The sequence below is a fragment of the Bos mutus genome, chromosome 11, assembly GCF_027580195.1.
Source record: "Bos mutus isolate GX-2022 chromosome 11, NWIPB_WYAK_1.1, whole genome shotgun sequence".
NCBI classification, from domain to species: Eukaryota; Metazoa; Chordata; class Mammalia; order Artiodactyla; family Bovidae; genus Bos; species Bos mutus.
The window spans coordinates 44,759,607-44,784,957 of NC_091627.1; the positions used below are offsets into that span (position 1 = coordinate 44,759,607).

The window sequence follows — 25,351 nt, forward strand, 5'->3', positions numbered from 1 at the left end:
TATATTCCAAAACAGATTGGTTATGAAGTGGGATTTTCCTATTCTATTTAAATATGAGAGAATTGTGCTTTACTTTGTAACATTTTCTATCTTTACACCCTTTTTTTAAAAAAAAAAAAAATCATAACTCTATTAGGCAAGCTGGGAAACATGCACATTTGTTTTCTGAATAGAAACAAAATGTCTAGAATTAGAGTCCAAGTCATCTTCACTTGAATATATATTTATTTTAGAATGCGACACTAACAGCATGATGATAAACTGTCACAAACTTGTACCAAGAAGCACACAATCTTTAAAGTGTGTTGTTTTTCACAAGTAATTTAAGTATGGCATTATTATTATTTTGTACTAGAGTCAAAGACGACATTTAGATTCTTCAGCTTTGGGGCATTTAGTAACATCGAAATGATTGTCTAGTCAGGCAGAGGCAAGAAATTCAAATGCAGTTTCTTTCTCTTCTGCCAGTTCCTTTGCAGTAAGATCCATCTTCTCACGTGAGAAGTCATTAATAGGGAGACCTTCAACAACTTTCCAGGTCTTATCCTGTTTGAAAATAAATGCAAATTAAGAGATTTATGATTAAACCAGAAGTTGTTCCAGCAAGCAACAACTTAGTTTGAACTTAATTTAGAGGAGTATGTTTTAAAATGTGAATCTAAAGAAGCAAATCAAAATCCAGATATTAATTAACAGATAATTCTGATAAAAACTCAACATCTGATTTTGAAACTGACTAAATCTAGAAAAAACATCTTTAAATGAGGTTTTAATTAGCAAATATAAAAAACTATTGACTTCAATATAGTTGTAATACAGAGCGACAATACTGAGAACCATTGTTTCATTTAGAAGTAAGAGAATATTTATAGATACCCAATATGAGAGCCATAGTAACAAAAAGTGGCAATTCCATGCCAAGAGGAAGTGGCTCCGGATTTAAGCCATTTAAGGGTGTACCTCCACGACGATTCTGAAAATTACTTGCTGCCATGGTTTCAAGATAATTTATTGAAATCTCCTATAAACTTTACTTGACTACTTATGAAGAGGACCTCTGACTTGCTTGAGAGTTGTCAGACTTTTCCTTTTTCTCTTTTTTTAAAATTTAACATGATTGCTTTTCTCAATTTTGGAGAAGATGTTTAAATAGTTCCGTTGTAACTTTTAATAGTTTTGTGTATCATTCAACTTTTTTTCTTGCAGCACCAAGACACATTGGAAAAGATAGGAATCAAAACCATTTTGTTTAACGCTGTGTGAATATAGAGAGTAGTTTGCAGGTGTGTGGTAGTGGTTTAATTTGCAGCATTAGCTCTGTGGTGTCAGGCTCTAGAGTTACTTCTTATCAACAAGAATTTTCAGCCTCCATTTTGAAGGCTGTTTAAGCTTAAGAAGTCTGCTGTTTAATTTTTAGAAAATAAGATTGTTCCTTGCATTTCTGAGTATTATGTAACCTATTTTTGCAGAAGGTACTGTTACATTAAGTGCATCTGTGTATCCTGGTTTTAAGAAATGTACTCTTTTTTGAAATAAACCTTCATATTCTGTATAGTTGCTAAAGCGTTGAGAACCTTTTTAATTGTAAAATGAAAACCAATTTTCAGTTTAGTGTAGCAGCACACTTGTTCAGGTTTGCATGGTATGAAACCAAATAGATTAATAAAACCTTGGCCATGAGATTTGTATCACTGAGGTTCTTAGACTGAGTTGTGCAGGTAAGTGCACTTTTAGGTAATCTGCACTGTTTGATGGATAAATTCCATCTCTGGGAATTGTGTTGGTATTAATGTTTCCATATTCCCAACTATGTTGAGAAGTGGAAAAACAAAAAACAAAAACCCAGGTTCTAGATTGGTGAATCAGTTGGGTTTTGTAAATACTTGTATGTGGGAAGGCATTGTTGTCTCTTTGTGAAAATAAAAATCCACACCTGGAAAAAAAAAAAAAGTGTCTAGTTGGGAGAGTTGAAACTTGCTTTCCAGATTAATTTCAATCTTTTAGTGACCTGAAGTTGTGCTTCACATGATTTTAAAGCTGAGAAAAATGTCTAATTTAGTAAAGGAACAACTTTCTAGACTAAAATATACCACTGTTAATAAAAACACACAACTGGTTTTCCATTAGGGGACAGAGGGTTAAAAAAAATAACCCACAATACCTTACCTTGATTGTAACGGGGAACGAGTAAAGCAGATCATCAGGAATACCATAGGAGTTCCCATCCGAGATAATGCCCATGGACACAAACTCTCCCTGAAAAGAAGTAACAGTCAGTGTTTTATATTCACATGGTGATAAAGAATTCCTTTTCATAACCAAAGGAAAATTATACCAGGTGATAGGTTCTTATTGATACTCTGTGCATAAGTTCATTACTGTATAAAGAATCATCATCAGGTACTTAGACAAAAGGGCAACTTCCATGGTTGCTATCTCAGTCCACTCTTCCAATCTATGTGTGAAGTAAGCCAGAGAAACATAACCCTCATTTTATAAACATGGAAGCTGGTGGCCCAATATAGGTTTTAAGAAGAAAAATAAAGCCACCTCTTACTATGTTAGGTGCTTTCCACATTTCATCTCATTGACCTTATAACCCTGTGAGTTAAATGCCATGTAAGAGATGACAAAACTGCTCAGAGAGGCTAAGCAACTTTCCCAAGGTTCCTCACCTAGTCAGTAGCTGAGCTGGGATATGAACCTAACTGGCCTGACTGCAAGGCCACATGTCTTTTTGTTTGTTTGATTTTTTACATTATAGCAGCAGAGGAAAAAATAAAAGAGTGGCCTGTGGAAGTCACTGAGTCCTCACCTCTGGGGTTCCAAACCAGATGTCTCTGACATGGTCACAGATGGCCTTTGCAGCCGACATTGCACTGGACAGTTTTCGTGCCTTGATGACGGCAGCACCGCGCTGCTGCACAGTCTGGGTGGGCAGGCAGAGATAGCAGGGTTATTCCTGGGGTGAAAGGCTGAAACTACAGCTTACTGTGTCCCCTCCAAAATCACACAACTACCCCGTGGTGGCCTTATTAATCTCTTTCACTTAAAGCACCAGTCTTTCTGAAAAGGGACAACTAAAGACCCACACAGAAAGCTGACCACACTTTATATGAAGAAATGGATCTCTGTAAGATAGCTGGATGACTGGAAGGTATTTAATTTTTTCCCACTTTATCAATCTTGACAGCCACACAATAGATCAGATGGGATTATGACTGCTTCAGTATGACTCCCAAAGAATATACACACTCATCAAAGGCCTGCTGTCTTTGGGTTTCCTCCTGCCACCCACTGGGGGGAGACTCAGGTCAGTAATGTGTGTCTCTCTCAAGAGTTCTTGATGCTTGGCTGTGAAGAGATCTCCTGGATTTTTCTCACCGTGATGAATTCTCCCTTGAGCCAGCTGTCATCTTTCAGAGCTTCATAAACACCAACTTCCTTTCCTTGCAGTTTCACTTTGGCATGGTTGACATCTGGATACTGAGTTGAGGAATGGTTTCCCCAGATGATGACATTCTTTACATCATCAGAAGTCACTCCAAGTTTAAGAGCAATCTAGTTCAACAAAAAACAAATACGTTACTTAGACAAATTTTTTTGTTTTAAATTTCAAATTGTGATCTATTTGACAAATGTACTTAAGATAAAAACCTCTGAAACTTTAAGAGAACACAAGACTTATATTGATTTGTAAAAAAACAACAACAAAACAAACAAAAACCCCCTCCCCCCAAAGATTTTACTGTTTGGTAAGTTTCCCAAAAGAACTTAATAGTAGAGAAAGTATCTAAATACCTGATTGGTCAGAAACGCTTAGGTGACATCTCCAAGTATTAACAACAAAACAAAGGTCATATTTATGTATTCAAGCAATATTAAACTTTCGTGTTTTATATTTGATTAAGCTACTACACAAATAAGTCATCCATAAACTGGAAGATGATCCTTACTTTTAAGCATTCTACTTCAATACTGTACCCTATAATGTTTAAGGCTTTTCCTCTTTACTACTAGGAATTCACTCTTAGTAGTAAAGATGCTGTGAAGGTTGTTGAAATGACAAGAATGCATTTAGAATATTACACATAAACTTGGTTGATAAAGCAGTGGCAAGGTTTGAGAGATTTACTTACAGTTTTGAAATCAGTTCTACTCAGGGTAAAATGCTATCACACAGCATTGTATGCTATACAGAAATTTTTTGCAAAAGGAAGATTTCATTGTTATCTTATTTTAAGAAACTGCCACAGTCACCCGAACCGTTAGCAACCACCACGCTGATCAATCAGCAGCCATCAACATGAAGGCAAGACCCCTCAACCAGCAAAAATATTATGACCTGCTGAAGGCTCAGATGATGGTTAGCTTTTTTTTTTAGCAACAAGGCCTTTTTTGAATTAAGATATGTATATATTGTATGTATATATTTTTTAGACATAATGTTTTTGCATACTTAACACACTACATACAAATAAAACTTATATGTACTAGGAAGCCAAACAATTAATTGGCTGGCTTTATTCCTATATTTTACTTAGAAAGTGAAAGCGCTCAGTCATGTCCAACTCTTTGCGACCCCATAGACTATACAGTCCATGGAATTCTCCAGGCCAGAATACTGGAGTGGGTAGCTGTTCCCTTCTCCACGGGATCTTTCCAACCCAGGGATTGAACCCAGGTGTCCCACATTGCAGGTGGATTCTTTATCAGCTGAGCCACCTGGGAAGCCCAAGAATACTGGAGTGGGTAGCCTATCTTTTCTCCAGCAGACTTCCTGCCCCCAGGAATCAAACCAGGGTCTCCTGCATTGCAAGGCGATTCTTTACCAGCTGAGCTACTGTCCTCAAGCAGCATTGTTATATAATCCTTGAAAGTGAGTGAAGTCACTCAGTCGTGTCAGACTCTTTGCGACCCTATAGACTGTAGCCTACCAGGCTCATCCGTCCATGGGATTTTCCAGGCAAGAGTACTGGAGTGGGTTGTCATTTCCTTCTCCAGGGGATCTTCCCGACCCAAGGATCAAACAAGGGTCTGCCACAGTGCAGGCAGACACTTTACCCTCTACACCACCAGGGAAGTCCTCAGGAAGCTGAGCTTCTAGGGATTTCTAATACTTGCTTTCCTGTAATTTCTTTCTAATTAGATAGCAGAATTTATAAGGATTTTAAAAGAGAAAGGTTTTAGAAAAGAATTTAAAAGCTGATGTGTTAGGGTTACATTGTGATTTTTCTTTCCTTTACGTTGCAATAAGAACGAGAGGGGAAAAAAATAGTTGTGCCAGAATCCACAGCTTTTGCATACACAGATAATAGCAGCACCGCATCAAAGCTCTGGTTGTGTGTTCACCATATAGCAAAGAGAATACAGCCTGATATTTTAGCCCCAAACTCGAAACAACTCAAAAGTCCTTCAAGAATGGTTAAACAAAGCATGGCTGTTAGCATAACTGACACCATCTTGGGCCCTTATAGTTTCTCCTATCCTTTAAAACTGACCTGAGAAGTGAATCACATCTAGGGCTTTGTAGTTTATATTATACGGTTTAATAAACATTAGGATCAGGTAGCCAGCCTCTCTGCTCTGCTGGTCTCTAATGATGAAAACCTCCCTTGACATTCCTGGCATCCACGATACCAGTTATCTGTTCATAAATCTTAATTCAGAAATGTCCTGTTTCAAAGCACCTATACTCATACCCAAGGGTAACTACTAAATTGTCCCTGTGGCTCCTCTGTGGTATGGTGTGCAGCTGCAAATGTTTCTGGGTCATTGTATCCCTGATCCCAATCCCACCCTGTGAGTAAGTTACCCTATAATAAACTGATTCATTGGTTATATGGAGCTGCCTGCCTTGTTTTTTGGTCTCAAGATGCCTTCTCAGTTTGGTGGGCACTTTTCATTCCTTCTGTCTTCTAACACAAACTGTAGTACATTCATATAATTAAATAAATAAATGGAGTAACAATAAAAAGGAATGAACTACGGATACACATAACAACTTGAATGGCTATTAAAAGCATTAAACTGAATCAAAAAAGGTTACTTACTGCAGGATTCTATTTTTAAAACATTCTTAAAATGACAAAAGCATGGAGTTGGAGAACAGATAAATGGTTGTCAGAGTTTAGGAAATGAGAGGGACTGTGTAACAATAAAAAGGCAACAGGAATAGGAGTTCTTTGTGGGTGATGGTACAGTTTGTGGTTATAGTAATCTAATATATAATTGGATGACATAGGACCATTCATAAAGACATAAAAACTGTAGAAATCTGAGTAAACCTATTTAACAGTGTTGTGTGTAGTTTAGTCGGTTTCCTAGTTTTGATAATGCTCTATGTTATGTTAAATGTCATCACTGGGGGAGGAGGGTGGTGGGTACATGGGGTTCTCTGTACTATTTCTGCAACTTCTTCTAAGTCTAATTATTCCAAAATAAAAAGTAAAAAATGACAGCCAACCAACCAAAATGGTAAAAATGAAAAAAGCCATTACCTAAAATGTTTGCAATGCCTTGACTCATCTTCATGCTAATTTATTCAGTTAAGGAAGAAGCAAGTTGTGCTTACTTTCACTGACCCTTATAAGTTGAGACTTATTTTTTGAGTCCTAAAATAGATTTTAAAAATAACTTAAAATTTTGTTTTTGACATTTAAAATCACTTCTGATCTAATCCCTACTTTATTTAGAGTTCTGCAAAAATTAGGACTATTAACTACCATATCAGTCTTCACAAGTTAGTTGGGTGGTTGGTTTCTGGGGTACCAGGCTACTGATCTGCTTAGTGGTTGGGGCAGAGTGATGTGCTATGCAATGAGTACCATTTTCTGTGTGTGCCATGGCCTGAAGGGACTTGCAAAGAACTATTCTTACTTATATTTAGCTGGCATCATTGAGAAAAAGGAAAATTATACTGGGACAAGTAAGCCAAGATGTATATTATCAAGAATTTAGAAATCCTAACTCTGCTGAATGTCAACTCCAAAGTACAGTGAGGACAAATTGCCTGCAGGCCTCTCCTTCCTACAGGAGGCTCTCCTGACTTCCTGTGTCCTGTTTGCCCATTTCCTCTTGTTATTCAGATCTCTTGAGCTAATCGGCTTCTCTCTGGATAGCAAAGGCCAGTACTTTGCACCCAGCATGTGATTTCTGAGGATAAGCAGCTCCTTGCTCCTTCAGACATTTTCATGCCTGTCACACAGACCTGTTGAACAGCTTTTGATTCATTCTCCAGCTCTAGTTAAATTTCTTTAACTAGTATTTAGTTCTGTGATACTACCTAACTGGTTTCATTGACAAATTACCTTGCCAGCCAGCAGACAACATACGTAGCTCTGGTTTGCAAATACACAGGGGAATTTTGCAGGTGATAAACAGTCACTAGGCAGCGAGGCACTCTGATTTCTAAAACAAATTATGTAAGTAAGACTAGAATTCTTGCCTGGAAAATCCTATGGACGGAGGAGCCTGGTAGGCTGCAGTCCATGGGGTCGCTAAGAGTTGGAAACGACTGAGCGACTTCACTTTCACGCATTAGAGAAGGAAATGGCAACCCACTCCAGTGTTCTTGCCTGGTAGGCTGCTGTCTATGGGGTCGCACAGAGTCGGACATGACTGAAGCGACTTAGCAGCAGCAGCAGCAGCATGATTCATGCAGGGAGAAGGCAATGGCAACCCACTCCAGTACTCTTGCCTGGAAATCCCAGGGACGGAGGAGCCTGATGGGCTGCAGTCCATGGGGTTGCTAAGAGTGGGACACGACTGCGTGACTTTACTTTCACTTTTCCTTTCATGCACTGGGGAAGGAAATGGCAACCCACTCTAGTGTTCTTGCCTGGAGAATCCCAGGGCTGGGGGAGCCTGGTGGGCTGCTGTCTATGGGGTCGCACAGAGTTGGACACGACCGAAGCAACTGAGCAGCAGCAGCAGTATTCATTCATGTTAAGAAAAATTAATCTTTGGGTCTGTTACTTTTCTCACTGGATTAACAGCCTCTGCAGGAGCAAGAAACAGCTCCTTCAAAAACTTCCTAACAGCTGTCACTGTGCCAGACCAGCATGCTGAAACATGGGCCAAAGTTTGTGGCTTTCTTCCCTCTTTCCTCACTCAGACTTTCACCCCGCAAGGAAAACTGTTGCAGGCACTGGGACAAAGCATCCTTCTGCTGTGCATCTGAAAGCAGTTTTCCAACGCCTGCCTCCACTAAGGCCTCAGGTCAAACAGCACAGGTGGAAATTTGTTGGTGTTGTCATCATTCTACTGTCTTCTCCCTGTTGCAACGCAGTGAATCACCATCTGGTAATCCAAAGTCCACAGATGCAACACCTGTGGTACCACCTTTTCTTTCATAACTGCTCTGGGTGTGCATGTGAAGTTGCTTCAGTCATGTCTGACTTTTTGTGATCCACTGGACTGTGGCCCATCAGGCTCTTCTGCCCGTGGGATTCTCCAGGCAAGAATACTGGAGTGACTTGCCATGCCCTCCTCCAGAGATATTCCTGACCCAGGGATCGAAACCTTGTCTCTTTCATGTCCTGCATTGGCAGGTGGGTTCTTTACCACTAGCACCCGCTGGGAAGTCCCATAACTGCTCTACAGTACCCCAATCTCCAGCCTCCAGTCATTCAAACCAACTCCCAGTTCTTCCCAGCCACTGAATGCTGGCTAAATAATAAGACAGAAGACCCAGCCCACAGCCCAAAGCCTCTCAGGAAATATTTGTAATTTTAGCTTGTTATCCAAATACTTTCTAAATTGAGATATTTCTGAAGTGTGACTTCTCAAAATTTAGTTATATATCTCTTCATCATCATCATCAGTAATAATTACAGTAGCCAACCTTTACTGAGTTTTTACTATGTGACAGGCATCAAGATAAGGTCTTAACATAGATCTTATCTCATTTAGTGCATGTTAACTACCATCTGAGATAGATAACAATTATTATCCCATTTTACAGCTTGAATACACTTTCTCAGGGTCACAGAGCTAGTGAATGGACTTAAGTCACTTGATCGCATTCCCAGGTGAAGCTACTGGTAAAGAACCTCCCTGCCAATACAGGAGATGTTAAGAGACACGGGTTTGATTCCTGGATCAGGAAGATCCCCTGGAGAAGGGGATGGCAATCCACTCCAGTATTCTTGCCTAGAGAATCCCATGGTCAGAGGAGCTTGATGGGCTACAGTCCACAGGGTCCCAAAGAGTCAGACAGGACTCAAGTGACTTAGCATGCATGCACCATACCATTATGTAAGAACACATGAGGGTGTGGAGTTAGGCAGACCCTTTTACTGACTAGCTGTGTGACTTTGAGCAGGTCCCCTGACCTTTTTAGGCTTCAGAATTCTTATCTGTTTAACAGGAGATAGTAACATATCTCATATGGTTACTATAAGAAATAAATGACAAATTAAATGTAAAATATTCAGTTTAGTGTAGAAACTAAAACCCAGAGCTGAAAGACTATCAGCTCTCAGTTTAAAGCAGTGGTTTGTTAGCCAGACAGTAATAAGGAAGGTATGCGGTTAAACCAGAGTTTGTCATATTTTGCAGAAGCAGAATCCTTAAGAGAAATTGTAACATGCACTAGACAAGCTTGAGTTAAGAACTAGACTGAATTTCAGAAAGCTTCTGTTCTAAGGAGACTGGGAGAAAGGTGAACTAAGGCCTCCTAGGTCTTCATGTGGAAACAAAGAATAGATCTCAGTAATTAATGATTTCAAAAAGAACAAAGAATGCAAGAACAAAAAACTGTTATTAGGCAAGAGAAGTAACCATAGCAAACGTAACAAATCAGTTGTAAAGACTCCTTGTTCTGTCCTGTTTCAAAGGTAAAGATCAACCAAAAGCACATTCTTGAGCTGTTTTGTAGCATCCAAAACCCCTTAAGCACTCAGTCACCAGATTAACTGGAGCCTAAGGAATGAGACTTTGCTGACCCTTGTGATTTCACTCAATAGGTACCTGGATTTTGTCAACCTAGAGTGAACTTTGCCTCATTTTAATGCTAAAACCTCTACCCCAAGGACTGCCATTTTTCAACATGCAAGTCATGTATGTTTGAGCGTGCTGTACTATGCAAGTGGATCTAGAACCCCAGCTTTACATGGAAGATTATACTCACTCATGAATAAGCATATTGTTGTTGTTTAGTGGCTAAATCCTGTCCTACTCTTTGTGACCCCCCATGGCCTGTAGCACATCAGACTTTCCCGTCCTTCACTATCTCTCAGAGTTTGCTCAAACTCTTGTCCATTGAGTAAGTGATGCTATCCATCTCATACTCTATCGCCCCCTTCTCCTGTCCTCAATCTTTCCCAGCATCAGGGTCTTTTCCAATGAGTTGGCTATTCACATTAGGTGGCCAAAGTATTGGAGCTGCAGCTTCAGCATCAGTCTTTCCGGTGAATATTCAGGGTTGATTTCCTTTAGGATTGACTGGTTTGATCTCCTTGCAGTCCAAGGAACTCTCAGGTCTTCTCCAGCACCACAATTTAGAAGCATTAATTCTCCAGTGCTCAGCTTTCTTTATGTTCTAACTCTCGGATCCATACAAGACTACTGGAAAAACCATAGCCTTTACTATACAGACCTTTGTGGGCAAAGTGTTGTCTCTACTTTTTAACACACTGTCAAGGTTTGTCACAGCTTTTCCTCCCAGGAGCAAGTGTCTTTTAATTTCCTGGCTGTAGTCACTGTCCACATTGATTTTGGAGCCCAAGAAAATAAAATCTGCCACTATTTCCACTTTTTCTGCATCTGTTTGCCATGAAGTGATAGGGCCAGATGCCAAGATCTTAGTTTTTTGAATGTTTTAAGTCAGCTTTTCCACTCTCCTTTCACCCTCATCAAGAGGCTCTTTAATTCCTCTTCCTTTCTGCCGTAAGGGTGGTGTAATCTGAATATCTGAGGTTATTGATATCTTTCCCTGAAATCTTGATTCCAGCTTGTGCTTCATGCAGCCCAGCATTTCACATGATGCATTTTTACTCTGCATATAAATAAGCAGGGTGACAATATACAGCCTTGACGTGCCCAATTTGGAACAGTCCATGGTTCCATGTCAGGTTGTAACTGTTGCTTCTTGACCTGCATATAGGTTTTGCAGGAGGAAGGTAAGGTGGTCTGGTATTCCCATCTCTTTCAGAATTTTCCACAGTTTGTGGTGATCCACACAGTCAAAGGCTTTAGCGTAGTCAATGAAGCAGAAGTAGATGTTCTTCTGGAATACTCTAGCTTTCTCTATGATACAACAGATGCTGGCAATTTGACCTCTGGTTCCTCTGTCTTTTCAAAATCCAGCAAGTACATCTGGAAGTTCTTGGTTCACATACTGTTGAAGCCTAGTTTGAAGGATTTTGAGCATTACTCTGCTAGCATGTGAAATGAATGCAACTGTGCGGTAGTTTGAACATTCTTGGCATTACCTTTCTTTGGGGTTGGAATGAAAACTGACCTTTTCCAGTCCTGTGGCCACTGCTGAGATTTCCAAATTTGCTGGCATATTGAGTGCAGCACTTTCACAGCATCATTTTTTAGGATTTGAAATAGCTCAGCTGAAATTCCATCACCTCCACTAGCTCTGCCCATAGTGATGCTTCCTAAGGCCTACTTGACTTCACACTCCAGGATGTCTGGCACTAGGGGAGTGATCATACCATCATGGTTATCTGGGTCATTAAGATCGTTTTTGTACAGTTCTTCTGTGTATTCTTGCCACCTCTTCTTAATATCTTCTGCTTCTGTTAGGTCCATACCATTTCTGTCCTTTATTATGCCCATCTTTGCATGAAATATTCCCTTGGTATCTCTAATTTTCTTGAAGAGATCTCTAATCTTTCCCATTCTGTTGTTTTCCCTCTATTTCTTTGCCTTGCTGACTTAAAATAGGCTTTCTTATCTCTCCTTGATATTCTCTGGAATTCTGCATTCAGATGGGTATATCTTTCTTTTTCTCCTCTGCCTTAAGCTTCTCTTTTATTCTCAGCTATTTGTAAGGCTTCCTCAGACAGCCATTTTTCCTTTTTGCATTTCTTTTTCTTGGGGATGGTCTTGATCACCGCCTCCTGCACAATGTTAGGAACCTCCATCCATAGTTTTTCAGGCATTCTGTTCATCAGATCTAATTCCATGAATCTATTAGTCTCTTCCACTGTATAATCGTAAGGGATTTGATTTAGGTCATACCTGAATGGCCTAGTGGTTTTCCCTACGTTCTTCAGTTTAAGTCTGAATTTGGCAATAAGGAGTTCATGATCTGAGCCATAGTTAGCTCCCCGTCTTGCTTTTGCTGACTGTATAGAGCTTTTCCATCTTTGGCTACAAAGAATATAATCAATCTTATTGTGGTATTGACTATCTGGTGATGTCTATGTGTAGTTGTCTCTTATGCTGTTGAAAGAGGGTGCTTGCTATGACCAGCACATTCTCCTGGAAAACTCTGTCAGCCTTTGCCCTGCTTCACATTTTATACTCCAAGGCCAAATTTGCCTGTTACTCTTGGTATCTTCTAGACTTCTTACTTTTGCATTCCAGTTCCCTACGATGAAAAGGACATCTTGTTTTGGTTTTAGTTCTAGAAGGTCTTGTAGGTCTTCACAGTACCATTCAACTTCAGCTTCTTTAGCATTAGTGACTGGGGCATAGACTTGGATTACTGTGATACTGAATGGTTTCCCTTGGAAACGAACCAAGATCATCCTGTTGTTTTTGAGATTGCGCCCAAGTACTGCATTTTGGACTCTTGACTATGAGGGCTACTCCATTTCTTCTAAGGGATTCTTGCCCACTATTAGTTATAGTTCACTGATAACTAAAATGTCGATGTTCACTCCTGCCATCTTGTTTGACCACTTCCAATTTACCTTGATTCATGGACCATCAGAGGGCAGATAGAATGAAAACCACAATCACAGAAAACTAACCAAGCAGATTACATGGACCACAACCTTGCCTAACTCAATGAAACTATGAGCCAGGGCATGTAGGGCCACCCAAGATGGACAGGTCATGGTAGAGACTTCTGACAAAATATGATTCACTGGAGAAGGCAGTGGCAAACCACTCAGCATTCTTGCCTTGAGAACCCTATGAACAGTATGAAAAGCAAAAAGAAAAAAATATGATACTGAAAGATGAACTCCTGCCTCCAGCTGTACCCCCTGCCACCCAGGCGTTAGGTGTCCAATATGCTACTGGAGAAGAGTGGAGAAATAGCTCCAGAAGGAATGAAGAGGCTGAGCCACAGTGGAAATAATGCCCAGTTGTGGATGCATCTGGTAAAGTCTGATGCTATAAAGAACACTATTGCATAGGAACATGGAATGTTAGGTCCATGAATCAAGGTAAATTGGAAGTAGAATATGAGAAGGCTATAAAAATGAAAATGAAATTAAATATAAAATTTAAATCAATTTGATTGCTTATCTGAGTGAAAAAAGCAGAACCACATGAAACACACAAAACTCAAACCTTTGTTTTTATAATTTCCTATGTACCTGACAAAAATAATTGTGTACCATTATGTGAATTATCTACACTAATGACTAATTTTTAACCACTGTACTAAGAGGACATTAGCAGTGACATGTGATTAAAGTAAGGAAATGGAATATAATGGTGAAAATTAAGTACAAAGTTCAGCTGCCCGAAGAGATTAGATTTAAAGATGTCCTAATAAATTGGAATAGCTACCTACTAAAACAAAACAAGAAAAAAAGTACAAACTAAGATTCAGTTACTTTAAAAGTGAGAAAAAAGGTTTAAAGTTGAACATTTATTAAGATTTGAAAATGCATCTTTCTTACCTGAGCTTTAGCTCGGTTGTGATCCAAACGAGTCAAGCAACTGAAGTTCTCCTTGGGGATGGATGGTGCCGACTTGGAGGCAGTCAGGCAGTTGGTATTGGCTGGATTTCCCACCACAATAACCTAGGATGTACAGGAGGCACAGCAGAGCTTCAGACCGTACACTGATTTAAGTAAACCAGCTTATCAATAGGATATGACTGATGTAACATGCGGCCTTTTAATCAAGTCTGTGTGAGCTAAATATGTATAGTTATTACCCCAGTTTCTAGATTCTAGGAGGTTTCTATCCTTCTTTCTAATACATGTTTTTTTCCTCTTGTTAGAATTCGATGTGACTCCTGAAAACATTTACTAAAACCACCATTATAATATACAAGTCATTGTGTTTTCCGTTAAAATAGAGATAGCGTTTATTTTCTTGCCATAAAAAACTAGTAACCAAAAGCTCTAACTTAGGGTTCGAGTCAATCATAAAAATTTCCCATCTCATAAAAGTAGCCCAAGAAAGAAATTCTTCTTTAAGGAGTTTACTTTAGGGCAGTGATTTGCCCTTATGAGTGAAAAGTGTTTCTCATTCTTGCCTAATCCTAAGAATTAACTGGGATAGTTGCCAAAATACCAGGTCCCACCCCTTTATACTCATTGAATCTATCTTTAGGAGAAAGCACTTCAGGCTTTTTTTCTTTTTGAAAGGGGGATACAGTGAATTACAATATAGCATAGCAAAACGAATACATGAATTTTTTTTACAAGTCTTAAAAAGCTTTAATAAAATGATTTTAAAAACTTACTGTAAAATTATATCAAACTTACAGAAAGCTATAAGCATCTTACAAAGACTAACTCCCACATGCCCTCTACCTAGATTCTCCAATTTGCCCCATCTCTTTCACTTCTGTGCGTGCGTGCGCGCATGCATACATACACACACACACACACACACACAGCCCTTAGTCTTTTTTGCATCTGTTTGTGAGCAAGCTACAGATATGATACTCCAATATCCCTAGCTACTCCAGTGTAGGTGTTTATTTCCCCCTAGAAAGACACTTTTGGCTGAGATGCAATTAATCTGCAAGTAGCACAATAACTCCAAGCAGCCTTGTAACTTTTTTACTAAGAGACCTGGGGACTTCTCCATTTATTTCTATTATTTTCTGTTAATGATTACAGAAAATAAAAGTTAACTACTTGAAATAAAGTCGGCACAGAGCAGAAATTCAGGTGTCTATGAAGTATTATAACATTATAAATGGCAACATTAGAAAATCTTGTAAAATTTTCTTTTAGCTTTCTTTGAATTCAGGATTGGGAGAAAGAAGTGTATTGAAATCAGTAAATCCTCTAACCAGCAAAACTTTTTGCTGTGACAGTTAATTAAGTTCTAGGTAGGTAGGTAGGTAGTAGTGTTAGTCATTTAGTCGTGTCCAACTGTTTGGGATCCCATAGACAGTAGCCCACCAGGCTCCTCTATCCATGGGATTCTCCAGGCAAGAATACTGGAGTGGATTGCCATTCTCTTCTCCATAAGATCTCCCTGACCCAGAGATCGAACCCGGGACTCCCGTGTTGCAGGCAGATTCTTTACTGTTTGAGCTACAGGGAAGACCTTCAGGTGTCGCTGGTGGTTCAGCTGGTAAAGAATCTGCCTGCAATACGGGAGACCTGGGTTCAATCCCTGGGTTGGGAAGATCCTCTGGAGAAGGGAACAGCTACCCACTCTAGCATTCTGGCTGGAGAATTCCATGAACTGTATAGCCCATGGGGTCACAGAGTCTGACACGACTGGGTAACTTTCAGTCCCTTAAGTTCTAGGTAACCGATACTTAATTGGTAAAAGGAGGCTTTCTGTAACAGTAAGATAAATTTAAAACCAAATAGGTTGAACACCCAGAAGTCATAACTGACTCAACTCCTCGAGACAAGTATATCAAAATTCCTCTGGATTGAGAAAATCTGAGCACTCAGAAGCCACCACTTCCTGTCACTGAAAACAAACACAGCTTACAGCCATCTTCCTTCACAACCACACACAAATCCAAATGTCTGAATAAAAAGTCCTGTACAGCTAAAAGAGCACCAGAAGGTTCTGTGCCTTTTCTACAGGTTTAGAAACTAATATTAAATCTCCATGTCATAGTCACAGGCAAAATATTTTTGAGCCCCTCAGAATATAGATTTCTACACTATATGAACAAAGTCCAGAAAGGGAGGACTAATCGAGCAAAACCCTATACCTGTATTTATTGACCATTGCACAGAACTGGGGAAAAAAAGAAAGCAAATTATCTCATTTTTACTTAAATGCTGAAAGTAGAAGTTTCAAATGCTGATAGTGAAAAACCGTGTAAAATATTCTGTTGGTCACCTTAACTGACTTCTTGGCATATTTGTCCAAGGCTGCACCCTGGCATTTGAAGATTTTCACATTTGCTTTGAGTAAATCTTTCCTCTCCATGCCATCCCTTCTTGGCATGGAGCCCACAAGAATGGCCACATCCAGGTCTTTGAAGGCAATCTCTTCTTTATCTGTTGCGATGACATCTGTGAACATGGCAATAAATATGCAGAGCTACTTAAACACGGAAGTCTGAGGTTTTTTCATACTGAATCTACCCAGTAACTCTTCCATTTTGCAGCAAATGTTTACTTTTACAAATCACAGTGATCAAAGTTTAAAGGGCCTAAGAAAAGAAAGGCAATATATTAATTCAACAACCATAACATAAGCATAAATGTCAATACATTTATTTCGCTTATCTTAATTTCAAAACTCTGTAGCTTTCATCTTTTATTATGATGCAAGGTATAATATTGGAGAAGGCAATGGCACCCCACTCCAGTACTCTTGCCTGGGAAGTCCCATGGACGGAGGAGCCTGGAGGGCTGCAGTCCATGGGGGTCGCTGAGGGTCGGACACGACTTCACTTTCACTTTTCACTTTCATGCATTGGAGAAGGAAATGGCAACCCACTCCGGTGTTCTTGCCTAGAGAACCCTAGGGACGGGGCATCCTGGTGGGCTGCCACCTATGGGGTCGCACAGGGTCAGACACGACTGAAGTGACTCAGCAGCAGCAAGGTATAATATACTTTTCAAAGCAACATTAATTATTCACATTAATTACCACTGATAACACAAAAGAGAAGCTAACTCACCTAACCTTTAAGTTACAATTACTTTAAGTTTTAAACTATCAACCAAATTAAAATCATGCTTCTTGAGGACTTTTTTTCTGTAAGGAGTAACATTGAGAGATTTATTTTGTCACAATTAATTTTAACATTTTATGTGCCGTGTTGTGCTTAGTTGCTCAGTTGTGTCCAACTCTTTGTGGCCCATGGACTGTAGCCCGCCAGGCTCCTCTGTTCATGGGCATTCTCCAGGCAAGAATACTGAAGGGGTTCCCATGCTCTCCTCCAGGGGATCTTCCCAACCCAAGTATTGAACCCAGGTCTCCCACATTGCAGGGATATTTAAGCCACCAGGGAAACCCAAACATTTTATAGATGAAGACAATGAAATTTAAAGAGATTAATTAGCTACATGTCAAAGAGGAGTGGGACTGTCATTCAAGTCCAGACTGGTTCAGAGTTCAACCACTATGCTGCAGTCCAACAAAATAAATGCCACTTAATATTTTTTGATTAAAGAACATACAGTTGACCCTTGAACAACATAGGTTTGAACTGTGCATGTCCAGCTTATATGTGGATTTTTTTTTCCCATAGTAAATACTACAGTACGGTACAGTCTGAGATTGGGTGGACCCGCAGATACAGAGGAATTGTAAACAGAGGGCCAACTATAAATTGTACTTGATTTTCCACTGCTGGGAAGATTGGCACCCCTAAGCCCTGAGTTGTTAAAGCATCAGCTGTATATCATGGATCTCTTTTGCTGACTGTATTAAAAAGGCCATGACCAACGCTATAGACTGGATGTATTCCCATAAAATTATATGTTGAAACCTAATTCCCAGTGTGATGGTATTAGGAGGTAGGGCCTTTGGGAAAAGATTAGGTCATGGGCGGAGAAGCCCTCACGAATAAGATTAGTGCCTTATAAAGGAGGCTCAGAGAGCTCCCTCACCCCTTTTGCCATGTGACGACACAGTGAGATGTCTGTCTATAAAGCAGGAATTGGGCTCTCACCAGACATCCAAGCTATTGGCTTTCTGATTACTGACTTCCCAACCTCCAGAACCATTAGAAATAATTTGTTGTTTATAAACCTATAAACTCTACGGTATTTTTGTTATAGCAGCCCCAAAATAATAGGACAATCAGAATATAGTGCTGTCACTGATAAATGTTTAGATCAGAAACTTGTGTCAATCAGGCTGCTGCTGCTGCTGTTGCTAAGTCTCTTCAGTCATGTCCGACTCTGTGCAACCCCACAGACGGCAGCCCACTAGGCTCTGCCGCCCCTGGGATTCTCCAGGCAAGAACACTGGAGTGGGTTGCCATTTCTTTCTCCAATGCATGAAAGTGAAAAGTGAAAGTGAAGTCGCTCAGCTGTGTCCGACTCTAGCGACCCCATGAACTGCAGCCTCCCAGGCTCCTCTGTCCATGGGATTTTCCAGGCAAGAGTACTGGAGTGGGGTGCCATTGCCTTCTCTGCAATCAGGCTGCTGTAAGTCCCGAAATAAATATACATAAGAGCACCAGTTGGAGAAAAAAAAATAATCCATCTTCTTCCCAGTCATGCAGCCTTATCTACTGAACCTTTATATTCATAGCTGACCAAGGTCAAGCTGACTGTAACCTGGGTACACAAGAGGCAGCAGAGGGAACTCAGCAGAGAAGGGAATAAAAAGAAAAAAGCAACATAGGAAGCTGATTTGGAAACAGTGGGTGAGGAAAAAGAACAGCTTGGACAGGGTAATGCATTCTCTTACATAACTTTGCAATCAAATGACTCAGGTGGCAGAGCAGCCCTTCCAGTGATTGTTTATTGAACAGACACATGAATTCTGAGCATGGTTTCTCTTGGGAGTCTATATATTTTTGGTTTGTGCAAGTTCTTTGAGAGTATTATTCTTACCCTCCCTTTCCCAAAAAAGATAATAATGAAGGTAGAGCTGAAGAAAAACATTCAAATTAGTTTACAGCTTGACCTAATATTTTAATGAATCTTTCAATCAAATTTAAGACTTCTGTCTTGACATTTGTTAATTATTTATTTATTCATTCTTGGTATATATACATCTTACCAAGTTGTAGTAGTGCAAAAATAAAAAAACTTTTAATGAAATAATTTCTAATTGAAAGGCCAGTTAATAAAGCTCTAAAATCCACTGTTTTAAAGATATAAAATACTATAAAATCCCTTTCTCCTCCACTCCCCAGCTCACCTTTCAGGAGGGGAAGGGCACAGTCTTGCAGCTCCATCAGGACACCATCCAGGACACCCATCATTGGAGTGATATCCAACAGCACGAGAATGATAGGCTGCCAGATAAACAGCAAGGACAGCATCTGTCAGTGTTGGTTATGTCATTTAGTCACGGAAAAAGTCCTTTCGCAGAGTTTTTGCTAACTGGTGTGTATGTGTGTGTAATTCCCATTAATTAATCATAATTATTTTAGGAAGTCAGGTGTCTTAACAGCAGGCTACTCTACGAAAAAGGAATACTATAAAACCAGCAATAGTTTGCTAACAGACACATTATGAGGAATCACCTTTACTGAATTTTAAAGGAGTACATGGAAGAAATACCAAATTGAAGTGACATGCCACACCATGCTTTTGTTGTTGATGGCTGTGTATCCAATTTTAGTTCATAGAAAGCTAAGCACAGTATCTTGCATGAAGGAAGAACTTGATATCCATGGGTAAGGACAATGGATAGATGATTATCATAGAAAAGGATTTTAGTGTACATTAATCAGACCTGCTAGAGTAGAGGGAAGTAGTTTCTTTCTCCAGGGGATCTTCCCGACCCAGGGATGGAACCCAGGTCTCCTCCACTGAAGGCAGATTCTTTACTGACTGAGCTACCAGGGAATAGAGGGTACCTGCTTCAAACTTGGAAACTGATTTGCCTCTTTAACTCTTCTGGGTCTAAAGACCATTTATGAACAAGAAAGTGCTTATTCAGCAACTTTCTCTCCCATAGGAGTCTCCATAAGTTACTGTCATTATGACATTTGTTGGCAGCACCAAGTCAACTTAACAGTACATGGAATAGTTATAATTTGCAAAGCGTTTTCAGTGCCAAGAGGGGTACATGGAACCTGCCAGGTTCCATTTATAGCTGTGTGTCTTGGACATTTATTGGAATTATTCATTCCTTTAAAAATTTATTTGCAAGTAAATAGAAGGTTTATTGAAAATGTTCTTACTTTTACTTAGGATTTATTGACACTTGCCCCTACCTGGTCTTTACCGAAGACAGATCCATTTCCAATACTGTATAGCAGCGAATATGCAATTTGACCAGCTGCTCCAGTCACAAGGACTCGGATTGGTTCAGACTGTAATGAAAGAGACCCATTAACATCTTATTAAAAAAAGGCTACTCTACCCTAAAGAACTTCAATATTTTCTCTACAGTAAGACAACCACATACTTTAAAAGCTAATGTAAAATTTTAAAGACCATTCGCATCTGGCTTAGTATAAGATATTCGTTCCAGACTTGTCCCAGTAAACACAGCATGCACAAAGCAACCGAGTGACTTCTGGGACATGTGTCCTTTAGCACATATATGTGGTGTTAGTTAACTCTCCCTGCTATCTTCGATTTACTTACAAAATCTTATCCATCTCTTTTAGGATATTTTACCACTAAAAATAGTCCTAACAATTTTGATGTGCAATATATGATGATATGAACCCCAGCGGCTACTAGAACCTTACAAATCCTCTTATGCAAATCCTCCACACCCTTCTGTTCACAAGAACCCTTCACACCAGGAAGAGGAACAGAGGTTAAAACTTTCCATTTACAAAGAACCAGAAAGTTTATTAATCATGATTCAAGTCCTTGGGGGAAGAAAAATGAGTCTATATTTTTTATTTAAGAAGAAAAAAAAAAAAAAAAAGGATTAAAACACATTTTATCTGGATTATAATCTGGATTGTAATAAATTTTAGCATTAAGTAACAAACAACAGTAGCAATGGGTAGTCACAGCTGACAACCTGATACCAAGGGAAAATTAATATTAAAGGGGAGGGAGAGGAAAAAGTACAAAGAACATATAATAGAAGGAAGTCATAGACCTTGGATAAAATCTGAACATATGGCTGAAAAGTATATATATCTAGTTCAAAGTGATGACCCTGAGTTATTAGAAATAAGTTAAATTAACCTCAGAGAATTAAAGGAGAGAAATATTTCTATTAAAAAGAGTTGAACAAAAATCCCTGGAAACTTAAATGGGTACATTTAGATGGAAAAATTCAGTCAAGGGAATTGTTCTTTTCTCGGACAATGCTGGGTAAATGTACTTCCTCTCTGTAAGTGGTAAATGTGTCACCTCATTTGTTACCCACATGAGAGAAGTGGCTGAACTGACTGGAGATAGAAGCATTAGGTTTCTTTATATTAAGAATTCCCTCTTCAAGAGGGGTCAGCTCTTAGCAGTTTGGTATCTACAGAAGTCAGACGGGGGAAAAAAAACCTCTCAGGACAGTGTCAGGTAGAGAAATGAATCTGAACACTGCAGACTATGTATGTGTTTCCTCCTCAGAGATACCCAGAGTGAATGGAGAAAAAGGGAAAAAACTATGGTGTTTCTTCCTGACCTTCTGGGTCTCTTCCCTATACTTTTCACCAACTTCCCCCATGCTTTCATATCTAAATAAACAAAATATGATAACTCCTCAAATAATCCAGTTTAAAACAATACATATTTGTTCCCAATAGGCTTTAGGTTTATAAAGAACACTATGTGTTATTCTATATATTTATTTTCTATCACATGGCCTTTACACGTTTTAAATTCTGTCATTTCCCTCTCTTTCCTTGAAGTATAGTACATGATAGTAGAAATGATTGCGTCTCCCTCTTTAGAATGCAAGCTCTTTAAGGATAGGGGCTTTGTCTATTTTATTTACTGTTGTATCCCAGCTGCCTAGAACAATGCCTGGCATGTAGTTAGAGCTCATCAAACATTTGCTGAAGGAGTAGGTGGATCTTGTAAAATTACTACCAAAAGCTTTGGAATGTAAAAGAACTGTTTGGAAGCAAACCCAATATGCTTTAAAGAATTATTTTATATATTTGCGCTGAGAAGATTGAAAATAGTGACAATAGTTCCAGGTATGGTTAGCAAAATTATTTAGCTCAGTAGTTCTAATCAGGGTTTTATTACGTACCTCGTACATAATACATGCCAGAGAATCCATTAGTGAACCATATGTAAGAAACAAGAAGATTAGGCAATTTTTTAAAAGAGGAGGCTAGAGATGCAGTAGAGTGATGAAGAGATGGCTGCTAGAGCCAGACTTTCTGGTTCAAATCTCGATTCCTCAACTCAGCTGTGTGTCCTTAGGCAAGTTACTGTATTGTTTCTCTAAGGTTAAGATAGAGTTAATAGCTACCTAAAAAGGCACTAAGGATTGAGACAGTTAACACACAAAGTAATAAGACTAGTATGTGGGAAGCACTCTAATAATAGGTCTCTGTCACCAGAGATTTTCCCTCTAAGGACTCTTGTAGTTTATGTCTATTTTCTACTACACTGTGGAACTCCTGTGAGAATAGTCTGCCTTTGACTCAAATTTGCACTCCCATATAGCATTCAAAAAGGATATGTTGAATGAAGGAAAGCAAGGGTTAAGAGAAATATGAACACATGCTACTTCAATGAAAGCAACCTAGGATAAGAAATGAGGGTAAAGTGACTACTACTATGACGTATAAAACTTAATCTCCCAGAAAGCAGGTAGATGGTTAGAATAATGCAGTCAATTTTAGGCATTAATTTTAGCTACTAAAAAAAAAAAAAAAGGTTTCCAAGTATCACAGGCAACTAATAAATAGCCATTAATCCTATCTCAGCAGTTTCCTTCCTGTGTATCACTGAGCAAATTATTTTCACAGGTAGGTAATTCCATCTCATTACAAGTAGTGTGAAGCCTAGTGTCTGAGTCTCTGATGATGAAACAGAAAAGCATGCGCAGTATTTGGTTCTGCCTGCTCTTTGCATCATTGCAGTTGAAAAGCAGGAGGGTGGGAGATGCCCACTGACTTTTCACAATGTTACAGTGTGAAGAGAGGTTACTATTCTTTGCTTAGATATCTGGGCAGTCTGCCAACATTCAAAGAAGGAATGTCTTTGCTCTTAGCAGGGTATTAATGACCTTCCTGCAGATGAGGGCTCTGTCCTGCGCATGTGTTCAAGTCTTTCATTTGTAAAGTTTGAATTTAAGTGTTCCTTCTGTCATTCTACGGAGAGATCCATATATTCCATTTTTACTTTCTTATTTATACATATTTCTGTAATATAAGACACATAAACAGTATTCAGATTCTTTCACAGTTTATTCTTGCTGTCATTCCCAATGGATACAAGGAAAGGATCCCCTCCTTTAAAAAAAAACAGAAACACAAAAACCTGATTTTTATCAGCTTACACAAGATGGGTCTTTACTAACGCAGTGATTGTTTAGACACCCTCCTGAGAAGGCAAGGCGATTGAGTAATCTGAGAATTTGCTATCAAGTTTCAGCAAACTGACGGGAGGATTCTTCCTCATGGACATTATTTGGTGTTCCAGTGACCTTCCAGGGGTCAGGGCTGCCTTGATCTACCATGCAGAAAAACAAAGAAAGAATGGGGGCCCAGGATCTTTGTTTGACCTTGGGAAGATCATTTGACCTAACCATATTTTTGAAGATTAGAGGAAATAATTTCCAAATTCCCTTCCAATTCTAGAAATATAATATTCTCATTGTAAAACTGTCAAGTAATATAAGTGCTGATATATGAACTTGCATCTTCATCCAGAACTTCAGCAACTAAAAATAAAATTTTAGAATGACTTACCTGTGTAAATGACAAAATATGGTAAAATGGAAAGAGTGTGAGATCCTTGGAGGCAAACCTGTGTGACCTTGAGAAAATCACATTTGCTTTGGGTTTCAGTAAACTCAATTTTAAGATGGTCAAGATGTTTTATAAAAGGTTCCATCCAGTTTTAAAATTATGAAGTCTGAGGTTCTCTGATAATAAGTACCTCTGCTTTCTTGCTAAGGTTATTAGGTCAGAAACCACTGAATCCATCGTTCAAATGACTAATTATGTTATCTGGCAAAATAAATAGGGAACCTAGGTTTATCACTGAAAATTGGACGCTGTTGCCACTGGCTCCTTTTCAAAGGTGGAAGGAGTTATCCCCTTGCCCTTAAAACATGTCTTTTCAGGTTCTGGAAATGTTCCAATTCCTTCAAATATTTCCCCATTCATTTTAGTATTTTGAAATAATGGAGAAAAACCATTCTCAACTATAAACACGAGTACTGAAGCAATTTCTCTCAGGTTGGTAATCAAATGTCACCTTCAACCATGCTGATTATTCATACGTCAGCGTTCCCTCACTCCCACCCTCTTCCTTTCAACAGAGACAAGATATGGAGATCTTGGTGTCCAGATCTTCATGACAAGATGGTTACATTGTGTAACATTTAAAAGTGCTGGTTCTAGAATTCTTAACATACAGATTAGTAAAAAACACCGGCACTGTAGCATGTACTGGCACAGAAGGAGATCAATGAACAGGTTTTAAATCACATTTCGTGAAATTAGACATGGCGGAAACACTTCTCCCGAAAAGGCAGGCTGTAATCCCGAGCATCTGGTAAGCACTACCTTTGCATCGAGGGCCTTCTGCTTTCAAAAGCTTTGTGACAAAAGCCCTTAAAAACACTGTGGGCTTAAGAGGAGAAAAGAGGTTAAGGTCCAACACTCCACATTTCAAACCTTATCGGCCTTATCAATCCCCCAGAGAGTGCTTGGGAGAAATCCCCCAGGTTCGTATTTTGTACCCCCAGCTCCGTATTTTGTACCCCCAACATGCAGAAAGGCTGAGATCTCGCCTCTCCAAGGACAGTGATTTATCTAAAGTCCTTCTGAGAACCTCAGCTGGAAATAAACTCTTTGCCAACAACTAACTAGGTCACTGCGACAGTCTCCAGAAGATGAATCGAGACTTTCCAAAGGGCGCGAAGGACAATTCCTTGGACAGCCTTCCGCCAACAGTCCTTCAAGAGCAAGACACGCCACAGAGGGGCACGAAGGCCGTAGATGAGCAGCATGCAGGGGCCCACACTCACCATGATTGGGAAGGGCGCGGACACTTTCTGCACTTGCCGAATCAGCCTCAGACAGTCGGGTCACCTCTATCGTGGAACCGACTCGGAAAAGGCGAGCGGTGTTAGAAAAGAAAAAACTCGGCTCCCGACCGCGGGGCCCTCTGGGAACTGTAGTTTAAGCTGCCCTGATTCCGGTGCAATCTCCAATGCAATTCCTTCAAGTGTTAGAACTACACTTCCCGAGCTCAGAGTTTCTTCTCACGCTCTGCTC

At 39.5% G+C, this 25,351-nt stretch overlaps 1 protein-coding gene across 1 annotated transcript; it reads right to left on the bottom strand.

Moving 5' to 3' along the window:
* Positions 1-207: 207 nt before the first annotated feature.
* MDH1 (malate dehydrogenase 1) lies at positions 208-25,245 on the bottom strand. Its single transcript, XM_005901271.3, has 9 exons — positions 25,102-25,245; positions 20,198-20,296; positions 19,174-19,270; positions 16,186-16,361; positions 13,815-13,937; positions 3,385-3,561; positions 2,816-2,929; positions 2,167-2,256; positions 208-546 (listed from the first exon to the last, which is right to left on the bottom strand). Exons 1-9 carry the CDS (start codon positions 25,102-25,104, stop codon positions 421-423), a joined length of 1,005 nt encoding a protein of 334 aa, XP_005901333.1. The 5' UTR covers positions 25,105-25,245; the 3' UTR covers positions 208-420.
* Between the last annotated feature and the right edge of the window lie 106 nt (positions 25,246-25,351).